Below are 16,691 nucleotides of genomic sequence, written 5' to 3'. Positions count from 1 at the left end.
TTTAATACTTAAATTGCATAATTCAAAAATTATATAATAGTTCATATTAAAATTTACTATGTTTATTATTGATAACTTTAGCTTTGTCACATCAAAATATGTCACTGAAATCTGAACGTTGGACTAGGAAAATTTATCTTCTTACAGAAGATAAAAAAGGAGAAGTAAAATCAAAGAAGTTTAAGCTTTTTTCAAATGATTCTCAAATATGGGAAGCTAAAAAAGGAATCTTTTTGGAAGAAAATTCAAATGATGAGCAACCTAATGATAAAGAAACACTTTTTTTGCGTTCTATTGATAATCCTCAAAACACAGTTACAGTACATATTTCTCATGTTTACAAGCTTTCAGATGAATATTATCTTTTGATGAAAGCTGTTCCTGTTGGATTAAATCGTGTTGAAATTCTGCGTGAGCCAGGCAAGCTAAGGCAAGGAAAGTCAGTACAACTTGGTGATTTGGTCAATGTTGAAACTAAGAGTGGTATTTTTGAAGCAATAATTCAGTATAAAGGTCCAATTAGTGGGGAAAATGGTATATTCTTTGGTGTGGAGTTTGAGGTGAGAAAATTTTTCTTTTTTGTATATGCAGTTAATTTTTTGAAAAATATTCAATTCACTTAAGTTTCAATTTCAGTTAAATATTTTCTGATTTTTACTACAACACTAAATTGAAAGGTTTTAATTATCACACATTATGGTTTTTCACAATAACTGAACAGAAATAAAGCTACGATACGCTAACAGAAAAACTTTTTGGCCATTTTGTTATAACAAAAAACTCCTAAAGTATTTTAAAAGTATAAAAAACAATAAAGAAATTATAAGCTCCTTTTCAAAAGAGTTGATCTTTCTGTAAAAGCTTCTAATATTTCTAAGATACTCAGACATGCTAAACCATATCTTCTTTGATTAAATTCCTGCAAGATCTTTATGATAAGACAAAGCAGATCTTAGAACTTGTAATTTTTTTTTAAGTTTTACATTCTTGTGCAAAGATGTTAAAGTGATGCATGTATGTATGTATATATGTATGTATGTATGTATGTATGTATGTATGTATGTATGTATGTATGTATGTATGTATGTATGTATGTATGTATGTATGTATGTATGTATGTATGTATGTATGTATGTATGTATGTATAATAAGTCTTTGAAAATAATTAATCAATAAAAATATTTATTAGTAAAATAACATTGATATTGCAAAGTCAATATCAATGTTATTGATATTGACTTTGCAAAATAAATATTTTTATTATATATGCATATATATATATATATATATATATATATATATATATATATATATATATATATATATATATATATATATATATATAGTGAAAACATTTTATTGCAACAAGCTAAACTTTCAATGAGTTCCACATTAGAAATATTAAAAATTTTCTATTAAGTGCATCTATTAAAATTTGTGCTGACTGATATTAGAAATATTATTGAGCACACATTTTAATAGATGCACTTGGATTCCAATAGTGCACCTGCAGAAGTGTGAGTGAAAAAGTTTTTTTTTTTTTTTTTTTATTATATCAAATAAAGGTTTTTCCAAGAAGCTAAAAATTGATGCTGTTCAAAATTATGATGCAAAATCTTATGGAACTGAGAATGGAATGATTGTAAATACAAAACATGATTAAGCTCACTGTTTGAATAAAATGGGGAGATATAAAGTTTTAGAAAATTATTATCAAGTTGAAAAAGTAGAAACTGATAACAAAGTATGGCAAGCTGTTTGAATAATATCAGAAAATAGAATGGTAATATGGGAAAGTAAAATTATTTATCAGATTACCTCATTTAGATCCAAAAATTGTCCTACTGCTGGCCCATAACTGATATGTTCTGTTTTTTATGCAGGTAATAAATTGCTAAACTGTTTAAGTAGGACTGATTTAGAAAATATGTACTGTGAAATCTTGGATATAATTGAAGACTTCAGGGGAAGAACCAGCATATGAACAACTAGATAATGCTCTAGGTTTATTAAACAAAAGAGTTCAACAAGCAAGAATTGTTCAGATCAATCTCATAAGCTGATGACTAGGATTGTGTGGTACCAATTTTGACTTTGAATTGTTTGCAAAAGAAATAAAAGTTGAATTCCTAGGATGTTTTTGCTGTATTTACAATACTGTAACTTTTTTATTACAGTATGAGTTTGTATTTTATTTGATTAAAAACAAAATTAAAAATGGTTTCAGTTTAAGTTAAAAGTCTACATATGTGTATATATTTCTAATCCCTGTTAAAGGCTTCAACCTTTTTACATATTAACTTTCATTGAAATTATTTTTCTGGAATGTTGATATTGGATTTTAAAGCAATCATCGTTTTTTTTAAGTTATATAAACTTTGTTAAACATTTTTAGAGAAAAGTTGGTAGTTGTGATGGGAAGCCATATTTTGAATGTGAAGATCAATATGGAAGCTTTGTTGCACTACATGATATTCATTTTATTGATAAACATGAGAAAACTCAACCTTCAAATTATAAAACATCAAATGAAAATATTAGAAGCCAGTTCATTTCGACTAGTGGATATAATGGAATGAAAATAGGCACAAAGGTTTTTTGTTTAGTGCCAGGCAATCAAGATCGATTAAGGGGTTTTATTGTTTACCTTGGTCCTAAAGAAAATAATATTGATCCAGTTCCTGTTGGAGTTCAGTTTGTATGTATTTATTTCTATTAAAATTTTTTTCTTTATGAGTTTTTTAAAATCAAAAGATTGAATAAAATTTTGAAATGAAAGTTAGCTGCTCTTATAGTTATGAAACAGAAAACACTTTGACAACAGTTTTTTAGTTTGGTTCCAATGATGTTAGTTTTTTGTGCATTCAAAATATACTAAAGAAAGCTGTAAAAATAATATTTTTTTGAATCCTTTTTTTTTACTTTGTTTTTTTTTTTTGTTTGTTTTTGTTTTATCAGTTAAATGTATTTTTAAATTTTTAGTGTAACTTGTAATGTTAGTGTAATTTTTAATATAAGCTAATATTTCAATATACGTCGATTCTAAATTGATTTTGAGTTATGAAGTTACTTAAATTTAACATTCAGTTTTAAAAACTATATATTTCTTTTAACATCATATAAAAAATCAAACTTGTTCCATATGATGTATTATTTTTAACATATTAGCAACATGCTGCATCCAAAGTAAAGAAACTATACAATAAAATATTTAAAAAAAGCATTACAAAAGTAATAAAATTTCAGTTAATATTAGAAATTAAAAAAAAAAATACAAAGTATCCTAAGATTGTAGATCATAGAAAATAACTAAACTAAACGTTTGGGTTTGCAACTTTAGATTCAGTATTGCACTTGTCACTGCGCTCATTAGCCACATCTATTTCTGATGCATCGTAGTCTGAAGATGCATTGTAAGATGGTGCTGATGGTACTGGAGCAGGGGGTTTTCTTCCAGATTTAGTTGGCATACATTCTTTTTTAAGAATTGTAACTTTTGATTTGTTGGGAGTGTTTTTGAGGGATAATTTGTGTGCAATAGTTTTGTAGCTCTATCTGTTGTTTATCTATAATGGTCAACTGAATGTGTATGTGAATGGTGACTAAAAGATCTCTCAACAGGGGCATTTGTTGGTGGTAATCTCAAAATTCTACATGCAATTTTTGACATACAGTGGAACCACACATGCCCTTTTACCAAGTTATTGGGTTTGTACATTTCACATTTTGATGAATTGGTTCATCTAATTGTTAATAGTTAAAAAAATCCCAGACATCCTATTAGTAAGGTCTGACGAGATTTAGATTATTCTTACTGCACTATTTCAGCTCTGAGTTGTTTAGAATAGTCTAGATTGTTTAAAAATTTTCATAGTAACCTGCCTACCATATTTAGAAAACTGAGATTAATATCTTAATTATTTCAAAATGTGATTTAAGTATTAAATTGAAAAGTTATGATATATTTAATGGATAAATTATTTAAATATTATATTTTAATTAAATTGAAAAGTTATGATATATTTAATGGATAAATTATTTAAATATTATATTTTAATTAAATTGAAAAGTTATGATATATTTAATGGATAAATTATTTAAATATTATATTTTAATTAAATTGAAAAGTTATGATATATTTAATGGATAAATTATTTAAATATTATATTTTAGTTAAATTGAAAGTTATGATATATTTAATGGATAAATTATTTAAAAATTATATTTTAATTAAATTGAAAAGTTATGATATATTTAACGGATAAATTATTTAAATATTATATTTTAATTAAAGCAAGTTTTGATACTCTTTTTGTTACATGATAAGTCCAACCAAAGTTTTAAAAGTTTTAAATTCTGCTTTATAGATAGACCATTTTAGGACTAACCTTTGCTAGAACTGACATTTTTTGCTAGAACTGAATTTTAAACCTACTATGTCAGAATTAATTTACAATCAACTTCTCTATTTTGAAGGTTACATTAGGGTTAAGGTTTTCAACTGAGGTTAATCCTAAACCTAGTTTATGTCTATTAGTGGCCCTGAAATGGAGTGAGGTGAAAATGAGTCAGTTTTATCAGTGGTTCCTGGAATGAGTTGAGTGAAAATGAGTTAGTTGTAAATTAATACTCCGAAAAAATGGTCTGCTACAAACATAATTATTGTAAGTAGAACATTCAAATCTTAAAGGTTTTAAAAAATATTTTATTGGTGGCCACCATAACTTTGCTGATTTTTTTTTAACTGTGTTTATTTTGGTGAAAAAAACTTTTTTTTCTTCCAAAAAACAAGCTAACTCTAGGGTCTACACCTGATTTATGCTGAAAAATGTTATAAAAATAAAGATTGTTAGTATTTACTATAAATTCTTTTTTAAAATTTATGAATAAGTCTTTGTTATGTTTTGGTAATATGTTAATATTTTTTTAAAAATCTAAAGTTTTCAAATGATTTAGCATATTAATGTATATTGCAACTTAAAGTAAAGTAAGCATTCAACAGATCTTAAGAAAAAACAAAGTAGGTAAGTATTCTAAACAGAGAAATTGCAAAGACATTATAATTATCCAACAAATGATGGGGGCAATAAAAAGGTTTTTATTAAAGTACAATTAATGTGTGGTTGCCATCGTCTAGGCAGAAGAAAAACCTTGTGTGTGATCACTTAAGATTGGGTTTAATAACAATTTGGTTCAATTAGATTTTTAACTCTAGATCATAAATGCAGATCTTTATTTTTTTCAGTAAGAAAATGTTGGTTTATAAAAGTAATTTTAAAAATATTTTTTTAGTAATTATCTCTATTACAACAAAGTGCTATAAGTAATGGAAGAAATCAAAAATAAAGTTTATTAGAAAGTAGGCTATTCAAGAGGTTATTCTTAAAAAAGGTTGTTAGATTTTTCAAATTTAAAAGTCTGTGGTGGTAAATAATGAGCTTTTGCTTATGATTTTAATAAGCGACTTTCATTTTGTTTAGTTGTGAAAGAAACTCAGCTCCTAATAAGGTGTTGTAATATAGTGAATCATCATAAGAATATTCAGCTGTTTACAAGTATCTTCTAGAAAAACTGTCAAAATAACATACAAACGCTTATCAAAAAGGTTCTAAATATCTGAATTACTATTCATGAACTTCCTCTTAAGATATCTATGAATTTTTACAAGTGCCATGAAGTTTTTTCATCAGCTTGACAGCTCACTTGGCAACCATATTTAAGCAAGAAATATCAAGCACTGATCATTTCTGTATCTGATGTATTTCTGTGGGTGGAAAAACAGCTTAAACTTTTAAAATATTTAATTAGCACAGCAACATGCAAATGATTGAATGAGTTCTCTGTATAGTGATGATTTGAAAACCATGCATTTGACCAAGCGGTTGCAATCAAGTCACAAGTACTATTGAGCTGATCTCTCCATTTTTGAAGGAGGAAAAATGCTATCAAAGATTCCAAAGTGACTTCCGCCTAGCACTATGAAGAAAGGGCAGCTTATGCTATTGTAATTGAGGCCATTTTTCCTTCCTTCTTTTAGAAATTACATGTTTCATCGAGTTTAAAAAGAAACCTGGAAACGTCCCTCCATCCTGGGTTTTCATATGTGGCGTCTTTGCCAGAATATCTTTTTTTAAATCCTCATATCCTGCCAAAAACCTTTAAAAAACTGATAGTTAAAGTTTGATGGTTGTTAATCTATTGTGAGCTTGGAATCCAACTAATGCATCCATTTTTTTCTAGCTGATTCTACTGCTGATTTTGATTGCTTACTACCATTTTTTGTTTATTTAAATATGAAAATATAATACAATATGCTCAATGATAAATGAGAATTAAATAAGAAGTATTATTTAATAGTAGGTATCATGTACCAAATGATTTGGATGCTGGAGGTTTTTACATGACCAAAAAAAATAACAACAAAAAACTAAAATAGAGGCAAAAGTTCATCAGCAGCAACAGCAGGGAAATTATTTTTTTGAAAAAGTTAAAAAGTTATAACCCTTAATGAGCAAGTATCATTTTTTACAGGCGTAAATGCAATACTTGTAGCTGTTAAGGCCTGTTTTACACATCTTTCTCTTCATTTCGATCTAAAACTTTATATACAGCCTAGATTTGTAATAAACCTTCATCAAAACCTGTTAACCTGTTTCATTAAACCTGTTAAGCATTTCTTAGTTAATCAACTATCATATTAGTGTCATGGTTGCAAAAGTTTCCTTTTATAATTAACTTATTTTGAAAACTGTGGTATTTTGAAGTAAAACAATGTAAAAATAATTCATTATTTTTACGTTGTTTTGCTTCAAAATCTTTCTTAATTTTTTTTGTTTTTCTCAAAACCTTTTGACCATGTTTTATTTATTTCTGTTCATAGATTTTACCTTGAGATAGTTATTAGATTTTATAAATATATTTAACAGTTTTTTTAAATTATACTTAAATATAACCTTTTATTTTATTATTTTATAATGTAAATGGTTTGTTTGCAATTTTTTTAGTATGTAAAGCCAAGCAAACCGATTAAAAAGGGGAATTTTTATAATGGTCAAAAGCTTTTTGAGTGTCCTAAAGGTTTAGGCTACGTTACCACAGATATGAGTTCCTTGAGTGTAGTAGAAGAAAATGAAGGATATGTATTAATTTCTAAGAGTAAGTTCAAGTTTTCTTCTTAAATAATTTAGTTATTAACTCCTTAAATACTTAAGTTTGTATATTTTTTTTTCGTTTGTTAAAACATTTACTTAATACATTTAAAAAATTGATACTTATTAACATAAAGCGATACTTATTATCATAAAAACATACAAATTTGTTATTTTAAAACATTTTGTAGAGAGAATATTGAGGTGGAACTATTGTGATAATAATTGGCAAATACGTGATAAAGTTACATCTGCATAGTATTATACTTAACAACTGCTTGAAGATACTGCTCAAATGTAATTGATTAAATACAACAGCTGTGATGTTGTTCATCATTTAAAAACCGCTTACACTGGGAATCAAATGTATTAAAAAATCAAAGACATTTTTGAATCTCTATCAAATTTTTTTGAAATTGCAGTATTAAATTTGAATTTGCTTTTAAGTTTTGATTTACTTTTATGAGAGAAGGAAGTTTATGGTCATAAGTTTATGCGATCATAGCTAATGCATCTGAATGTTGGGTGTTTTTTGTGCTTCTGCAGACCATTTTTTATTTATTAGTTATAATTATTTGATGCTTCATTGCTTAAATTGGTAATTTGGCCTGTATTCTAAATGCAGATAAAATTTTGATGACCTATTGACTAGGATGATGAACTTTCAATTTTTCAACTATGTGGATATGAAGCAAGTAACCAAAGAGTTGGTGATGTGATGAAAACTTTTTACCAATAGTTCATCATCAGCCAAGTTTCCAATTTTAAATCCTAAAAGTTTTAATTATTGAAATTCAAGAAAGAATCACTTTTTAGTAATTAAATAAGAATAAATTATTTAAATGATATTTTTTATTGTATAATTTTGAAAGGATTTTCTAAACTTCAAAGCTTTAGAGACAGCTCTAAATAATTTTCAAAAATATTGGGCACACTTTTTTGTACAAAAATAATCTTGTCAAATCATTTAATCAATTTTATCATATCCAAATGGTAAGTAATCACCTAAATCTTTTTAAAACATGAAAAATTTTGATTTCAGCTTTTTTGTGTGTGTTTTTAGAAAAAGAAAACTTTAGTGGCTCTGGTTATGATGCTAATTATCCTCCAAGTAATGAAAGAAATCCTTCAAATTTTTTGTCAAAAGATGAGTTAAGTTTAAAAAAGATTGATTACCAACAAAATTGTGAAGTTTTAAATGAAAAAGTGATGAAAATGCAGGAAATTGAAACAAAACCATACACTGCAGGTAATTTACCTCAAGATAATTTATCAAATATTAAAATAAGCACCTCCTCACTCACAGAAATGAAGTTATTTTATTATTCATTATATTATTCATCATTGAGGTGTAGGAATGGAGAAAAATTCTGATATAAACATTTTTTCAAAAAAATTTAATTACAAGCAGATGAATCTCACTGTGGGTAACTTGCCTCAAGTTAATTTGCCACACATTAGGATAAACATCTTAACATATAAGGGAGGTTTGGGAAATTCAAGGTAGTCTTAAGCATTTTTCCAAATTGACTTTTTAAATGCATTCATCCTAATTGGTTTGCATCAAATGTATAGGTAGGATAATGTTTTGCAACATACTATATTTCTATATGTAATAAATTTTGCACTAGTTAGAAAAGATAAAAGCGTAGTAGAATTAGTGGCTGCCTTTCATTATTTGGTTGTTTTACCATTACCAAAGGTTTTTAAAGAAACCAAGTTGTTATGTCCACATTATGTGCTTTATGTTTTCAATAAATATAATGGTCTAAAGACCATTACATATAATGGTCTTTAGACCATTATATATAATGGTCTTTAGACCATTATATAAATGGTCTTTAGACCATTACATAAATGGTCTTTAGACCATTACATAAATGGTCTTTAGACCATTACATAAATGGTCTTTAGACCATTGCATAAATGGTCTTTAGACCATTACATAAATGGTCTTTAGACCATTACATAAATAGTCTTTAGACCATTATATAAATGGTCTTTAGACCATTATATAAATGGTCTTTAGACCATGACATAAATGGTCTTTAGACCATTATATAAATGGTCTTTAGACCATTATATAAATGGTCTTTAGACCATTATATAAATGGTCTTTAGACCATTATATAAATGGTCTTTAGACCATTATATAAATGGTCTTTAGACCATTATATAAATGGTCTTTAGACCACTGTATAATTGGTCTTTAGACCATTATATAATGGTCTAGAGACAATTTAAATGACAAGCCAAAGTTGGCTTGTTATTTAAAAATGTTTTTGATGAAATCTTTTACGATTATCTTGAAAGCAAATTGACTTAAAATTTCAAATAGCAAGAAAGTAAAATGGTACTAATTAACTTTCTTTGCTCAACTTTTAACAAGTTGTTCAAACATAACTAATTTTTAATGATAAATGAATATCTGAACAAAGTTTTTTGAGATCAAAGTTTTCTCTAAGTAGTTAACTTTTATGACCTCAGCTGTTTTTTCTTTTTGAGACAATGTATGCCAGTTTTTAGGTGTTAAATTTGATTGACAATTCATTCTTTTTCTGGATGAAAAACTTTTTTTTTATTTGACATATGCTTATTGACGTATGGTTGTCTAGTTAGAATATAAGATATTTTTCCATTTTTAAGTTCAGAAGAATTCATTGACATAATCCTCAGAGTCCATAACTTTATCAATAATTTCCAGCTTTCCTGTTGCATTTCAAGCTATCAATCCCCAAACCATAACATTGACTTCATCTTTCTTTGAATTCAACTGATTTTGAATGCTTTGCTTTCCTTTCTCAGTACTTTTTAAGAGTCATCCAACCTCACAAAATTAAAATTATTGATCCCTAAACCTTTCTTCCAGAAAGATAACAGCATACTTACATATTTCTCAATAAATCCAAGTCTACTCTCACAATAGGCTTATGAAAGGAATGTTTTCTTGCATAAAACATTTGCACTTTTTTTCAATCATTTTCGAATAGTACACAGACTTTTTCAAAAAGGTTTGACACTTTTGGTGCTGATAAAAAATGGTTTTCCTGCAGCATCTTGACAATTTATTTTCCAACTATGAGTGTCTTTTTGTGCTTAGCTCCTGACTTTGGCTGGTTTTTCACATAACAATTTGTATCAGTACCAGTATATCATACTATTTATGTCTATAAGTATTAAAGAAAAAAGTTGCTTATTAGAATTGCAATAGAAGAAAAAATCTTTTACCTAACTTTATGTTTGCAGAATTTCAAAGGAGTTTTTGGTTGTATGAGCTTTAGAAAAAGATTGTTTTGAATCAATGAACAAATGTGAGAGATGCATTTATTATATTGGCAGAAAGATTATCTACAGCATGGAAGAGTTTAGACAAATTTCTTTGCATAAATGATTAATACCTGAATTTCATCAACAAATTTTCTTAAAGGAAAAAAATGTTAGCTGTGTTAAAGGAATAGGCAGGGAAAAATCCTGATAAAGGTTGGAATCTTTTGTGAAAACCATTTTTGCTTTAAAATGAGGAGGAGCACGTTAAAACGAGGATAAAAAAAAAAAAAAAAAACATTTCATTCTTTCATTTCTTTAAATTTAAAGTTAAAGAAAAAAAAAAAAAAAAAAATAGGCTTGTCCGACTAAATAGTTGTAGTAAGTTTATTAAGTGTCTTTGACTTTTCAAGATTCATTTTTCAGTAGGTGCTGATTTAACTTGTCTGTTTTGATATTTTTGTAAGTTTTGTTGTTATAGTAGGCAGCAGTGTTAAGTTCATTTTTTGCGAAACGTAACGTAGTCAGACTTCAACATCCCGAAAACCCAAATTGAATGTTACAAAATTATAATTCAATTGCGTTAAACAAAGTTGAACAAAGTTGAGCAGGATAAGTTAGAATGTTCAAAATATTGATCATCACCGATTTGCAATTACTAAAAATATATGTATGTTGTATGCATATGTATGTTGCCAAAAATAATAGTTTCAGCCTAAGATTTGGTAATGGTATTAGGTCAATGAAAGATGTAAATGAATTACCTTAATGAATAGAAAAACTAGCAAATCAAATGCAATAAAGCAAAACTGAAAAAAATATATTCAGGACTTAATACAGGCTATTTTCTTATTAGAAGACCTACATTATAATTGTTTTTGGAAAAATTTGAGGGAAAAAAAAACGATTTTAATAATACTTAATAATATTGTAGACTTATTTCTAAATAGTTGTCCAAACTATTGAAATAAAAATTTGACTAAGATAATAATTATTTATTTATATTGTATCTTTTATTTCCCATGCATTGACTAATTTAATAAATCTTGATAAATTTTCAAACTGTCAGTGTTTCCAAACTGATAGAAGCACATAGGCTTAGGCTTGACATACCAGGCTAAACTCACCTCTAACATCATCTCAAATTTGATTTTACTTATTTGTAATAACAATACAAATCAGTGGGTTTCTAAAGTTACTTAAGTTGTTAAAAAAATATTTTGCCCAGCTTTGTTTAACTACGTTCACCTGAGATGATTAACGCTAAAATACCGAAAATAAACGTAATTGAAACAAAACTACGACAGGTTTATTTACGTTCAACTTCGTTGGACGTAGTTAAATGGACATAACACTGATGCTTATTTTATACCATAGCTAATGGTTTTTAGTTGCAATCCACTCTGGACTAAAACAGATCTCTTCTCTACAAATAAATGATATGGTAGAATTTCAAGTGTCTGGTACTACTTATTATGGTGTTCTCATGTGGAGAGGTTTTGTTGAAAGTGTAATGGATGAAATTGCTGGTATAGAACTTGTAAGTGTGGTATTTATTTATGATGTATTTTAGAATTTATATGTCAAATCATCAAATTTTGTGTTATATTTAACCATAGTTTTTAGAATTGCGTAAGGAATGAACATTACAGCATTACACAACAGAGTAGCTTCTGAAATATTGGGGTATAAATTATACCCTAGTTTTTTAAGCAGACATAAGTTTTGCGTCAACTCTTTCTAACTGCATAAAAGAGTATTTCTTTTGTTTGTAATTGTTACTTCCAACACAGAAACTTTCTTTTGGACTTTTTTACTTTTTTATTTGCATACACTGGTCATTATTAATCAGTAAATGCCTCAGTGGACGCCTAAATGGGTAGAAAGGGAGAAAGAGAAAACATCAGTGCTTTCATTTACCTAAAATTTAAAATTATTTATCTAAAATGTAAAACAGTTTTTCCATAAAATTTTAATTTTATATTTTGTGGTTAAAAGAAGTTTAAAATTTTAATATTATTTTCTAAGAAATCTGAAAAATGAGAGATTTTTATTTAGTAAAAATGGAGACTTTTTACTCTAAATAAAAGTCTCTATTTACTTTTAAGATATAGTATTAACCTAGGCTTGGTCGAGAAAGGCGCCTTTCCCGACCAAGCCTAGGTTAATACTGAATGATAATAGATTTTTTACCTGTTGTATGTATTAAAGTGTCTTTAATTGAAATTGTTTTTTGGTACGTTGGTGGAGATGGCCAAATAATTCTTCAATGGGTGTCCTGTTCAATTATGCCCCAATGCGTCATTATGATCTTACTTATGGATTTACCTGTATTAGTGTGTACCGTGATCATCTGTTCCTTTCTCTTTCAGGTGTTCTTGTTTTATTAAAAAAGTTGAGTTGTTTCCAACGTAAGAATTTTTTAACATATTTACTAATGGCATGAAGTGGGTAACCTCTGAGCCCTAAAGGCCTAGACGGTATCTCTAGACCGTAACTCTTTAGTTAACCCATTTGCACATAAATGGAAACAAGAGCAAGAAAAAAATGTTAAATGATGCAAAAACTAGAAGTTTAGGTTACATTTATTACATATATTAAAAAAAAAAGTTTGTTTAATTAATTTTAAAGATACTAAGGCGTTCTCAAATGGGGACGGTAGATGTGTGATATTTTTAGAAACATCCTTTTTTTTTGCATAACACTTAACTGTTTTTCTAGTTTTCCTGGAAAAGAAAATCCATTATCTACGTCGATGCTGGATCCAGGTTTTCTCTTCCTTCAAACTATTAGCTGCCTTGAAGCAGTACCATCTCTCAAATAACTTTGTGCTATATGATGACGAAATTTTAACTGGTCCAAAACGTTTTCAGCAATAAATTGATGGAATTTCCAGGCGTTAGTCATAACCATATCTAGAAAATAGTTGTAAATAGAACCCATCAACACTTTTTTCCTTTTATGCCTATGCGATGTAATATGCATTGATATCTACTCCACCCATTCCAGAAATTTAGGTAGCAAACAGTATAGGCTGCTCTGCATTTTTTTCTTTTTTGATTTTGAAGTTTTAGGCCACCGCTTTACTTGATTCAGCGGTTCAATTCATCGTTATGTGATAACATAGAACAAGCACTATTGTCATCCCACTTCACGCACGAAATTTCTTTTTTTTTTTTTTTTTGTCATATCTGTAGCCGTAAATACCTATTGCCATTTTTTTCATTTGCTTTGATTCCATGACTGGACCTTTTTGCATACGGTCTTCTCTTACAGTTCCTGTAAGAGAAGACCGTATAAATGATTACGTTAAAAAAGATTACGTTACAGGATAATATTGAATAATTAAGATTTTTATTCAGATGTTACACAATTAAGAATTCTTTAAAGCATTTTTAAGGTTATGTTATCCTGTAATGTAATCTTTTTTGACGTAATCATTTTTAAGGTTACGTTATCCTGTTACGTAATCTTTTTTGACGTAATTATTTTTAAGGTTACGTTATCCTGTAACGTAATCTTTTTTAACGTAGTCATTTTTAAGGTTACGTTATCCTGTAACGTAATCTTTTTTAACGTAATCATTTATACGGTCATTATATATACGGCTTTTATATTTTCTCTTTTTAGATAAACCATTAGCGGATAAGTTGTTAAGTAATTATCAAAAAAAAGAATTCTTTTTTAAATGTTCGGGCCAATTTTTCAAAAGATCAACTTCTACTTTAGCTCCGAGTCCTTTAGTATTTTTAGTTTCGTTTGGTTTTTTTTTCCATAATTAACATCAAATCCAAAACAATATCCAGTGGAACTAGCTACCATTCCGTTTTTGTATCCAAATCTCACAGGTTTGCCTCTGATAAATTGTTTTGCTGGGTCAACATTAACTGGGTTATGGCTGAAAAATTCAACCATGGGCAGGTCTTTATGAAAACATCCTCACTGACAAAATTTTTCTATTAGCTTGTTTTCTATTAGAGGTCTTATTTTGCATACGATCTTTAGAATCTTCAACTTCTGCATTATCGGCTAAAAAAAGAAACTTCTTTATCTCTAAATACCTGTTCCTGCTTATGGCATTATAAACACAGGAAACTCTTAGGTCCTCGTCTAGTAACCAATGTAATTGGTTCCCGCGATAATTTATTATATCCAGTCGGATATAAAATTGCAAAGGAAGTTTGCATTTCTTTTTGGTTTCTCTGAAAAGAGTGGTTAGTCTTTTCCCGTGCGTACATAATTGATTGATCACAAATGTATGTAATAATTTCACTCGAAAAAAAAAATTTTCAAAAATTTGTCTCGGTGACAAATTTGTCTCGATGACAAATTGTTAAGAGCCTTCTTAAAGTTTTTTGTCAATTGACATTGATGACACGATGAAAAGTAACAGATATTTCCATTGTTTCGGAAGTTTTCTGTAGAATGTTTTTTGGGTCATCTATAATATCATCATCAACTTGATAACATCAAGTTCTTCTGTATCAGTCAATTCATCCAAATCTTGTGGAGACACACACAAGTCAACATTGTTGACTTGTTCATATGTTTTATTTTCAAGCTCAATCAAAGCTTGTTCCAATTTTTGGAAGATTTTGGAATCATAAAAAAAAAAAGGTTTTACGGTCCATAATAAAATGATAAACTCGTCTAAAATATGAAAAGAAAAAAAAAAGGATAAATCGTGCCTGGATATATAAGTAAATATTCTATAGGCCAACAGACGGGTCATCTTTTGTTTTTCTTCAGGTATTTAACGTTTATTTGGATATTTAATTGGATTAGATGACTGCTCTGTATAATTCTACCCTAATTCTCAAATTTCTAGTCTATGTCCGTATCTATTTTTCTTTTTTAAATGTTGACATTCCACAGTGGTTAAAAGTCCTACTACTGACTGCCTGGTGTGGCTGTAGTCTCTTTCTCAAATTTCTAGTCTGTGTCAATATTAATTTTATAATTGACAATTTCAACTGAGTGAGCGATTCAATCTAACCAGTTTCTCATATTTCTAGCCAGTGTCAATGTTCATCTTTAATTCGACGTTTCAAAGTTTGTTAACGCAACTCTACTGACTACATGGTATAATTCTAGCCTGATTCAAAAGTTTCTAGTCTGGGTCAATATTTGTTTTAAAATGGATAATATCTGCTGATTGAGCGATTCATTGAAACCTAACTCTCAAAATTCTTCCCTATGTCAATTTTCATTTTCAAGTTGACATTTCTAAAAAGTTATGTCTTTTTGTTGAATGCTCGGTGTAATTCTAGCCTATTACTCATTTTTCAGCCTATTTCATTATTCGTCTTAATTTTGAAATTTTTATGTGTGTGTATAGATACTCATATACTTGTATGATTATTTTTTCTTACACACGTAATTTCTCTTTCTTACACACGTAATTATTCTTTCTGACACACGAAATTGCATGATTATCCTTTCTTTCACAATTAAGAAATTGTTGTTTTAGAAACTAAGCCAAACTTTAAACCCCAATATCCCACAAAAGAATTGAGGTTTTGATTTGAAGATTCATGCGTTCATTCTTTGTAATGCAGTGAATTTAAGGAAACTTGAAAACTATGTTCAATGTTAAGGGAGATTAGGTGGTTTGGAGGGGGAGGGGGGAGTAGGTGCGGAATGACTGCTTTATAATTAAAAGTACTGATTATAGTTGATAAAAATATTGATTAAAGTTGTTGTTTCTTCTTATGCTACAGATAATTAATTTGGTTTGTAAGATTTGAGATTTGTAAAAAAAGTTGCCTCTTCTCTTGCCCTAGGAGGAATCTACTTCTCGTCTTGGTACAACAGATGGTACTTATAAGGGGAAACGTTTTTTCGAATGTTTAAGTTCAACAGGATACTTTTTAGAGCTAAGCAGATGTAAGCCAGATCGTCGATTTTAGGATTTGGACATGCCAACAAGTAAAGGTATTTTTTCTTTATTAGTTGGAAATTATTTTCAAGCAAATTTTTGGTCAAATGTTTTTTAGTTGCTACTCCCTTTAGATTTATTGTTTTTTCAATTAGGTGCAAATATTAATTTTGGTAAGTTAATACCCGGTTATCATCTAGTTGTAAGTAAGTTAGGTTACAGATACCTTGGAAAAGAGAGAGGATTCCAAATTCATATTAATTCATGCTACGTGGATGCAACTCTATTTACAGTGTTTGCTTTTAATTATGTGTTGGTTTTTTTTTTTTGCATCGTAAGAGTGGAAAGGGAGGTTCTTCCTACTATAAAGTGCAAAAATGCTTGCATCAGAAAATAGTTCA

General features: G+C 28.3%; 1 protein-coding gene and 1 long non-coding RNA gene across 2 annotated transcripts in view; one reads left to right on the top strand and one right to left on the bottom strand.

Moving 5' to 3' along the window:
• Window positions 1-16,691, top strand: part of LOC145194156 (uncharacterized) — an 84,344-nt gene that overhangs the window by 3,191 nt on the left and 64,462 nt on the right. Inside the window, exons 2-8 of the mRNA XM_090069229.1 lie at window positions 82-560; window positions 2,396-2,698; window positions 7,005-7,155; window positions 8,212-8,397; window positions 11,804-11,952; window positions 16,196-16,318; window positions 16,409-16,584. Coding sequence (XP_089925355.1) covers window positions 82-560; window positions 2,396-2,698; window positions 7,005-7,155; window positions 8,212-8,397; window positions 11,804-11,952; window positions 16,196-16,318; window positions 16,409-16,584 — 1,567 coding nt within the window. The remainder of the gene's footprint in view (window positions 1-81; window positions 561-2,395; window positions 2,699-7,004; window positions 7,156-8,211; window positions 8,398-11,803; window positions 11,953-16,195; window positions 16,319-16,408; window positions 16,585-16,691) is intronic.
• Window positions 13,567-15,087, bottom strand: LOC149880656 (uncharacterized). Its single transcript, XR_016445655.1, has 2 exons — window positions 14,019-15,087; window positions 13,567-13,691 (listed from the first exon to the last, which is right to left on the bottom strand). It is a non-coding gene; the product is annotated as an uncharacterized LOC149880656 (long non-coding RNA).

This window comes from Hydra viridissima, unplaced genomic scaffold, assembly GCF_058129835.1.
Source record: "Hydra viridissima isolate aposymbiotic clone 2 unplaced genomic scaffold, HvirCarnegie_v1 scaffold_12, whole genome shotgun sequence".
NCBI classification, from domain to species: Eukaryota; Metazoa; Cnidaria; class Hydrozoa; order Anthoathecata; family Hydridae; genus Hydra; species Hydra viridissima.
The sequence above is the reverse complement of the archived record's forward strand: the minus strand, read 5'-3'. Positions and strand labels throughout refer to the sequence as shown.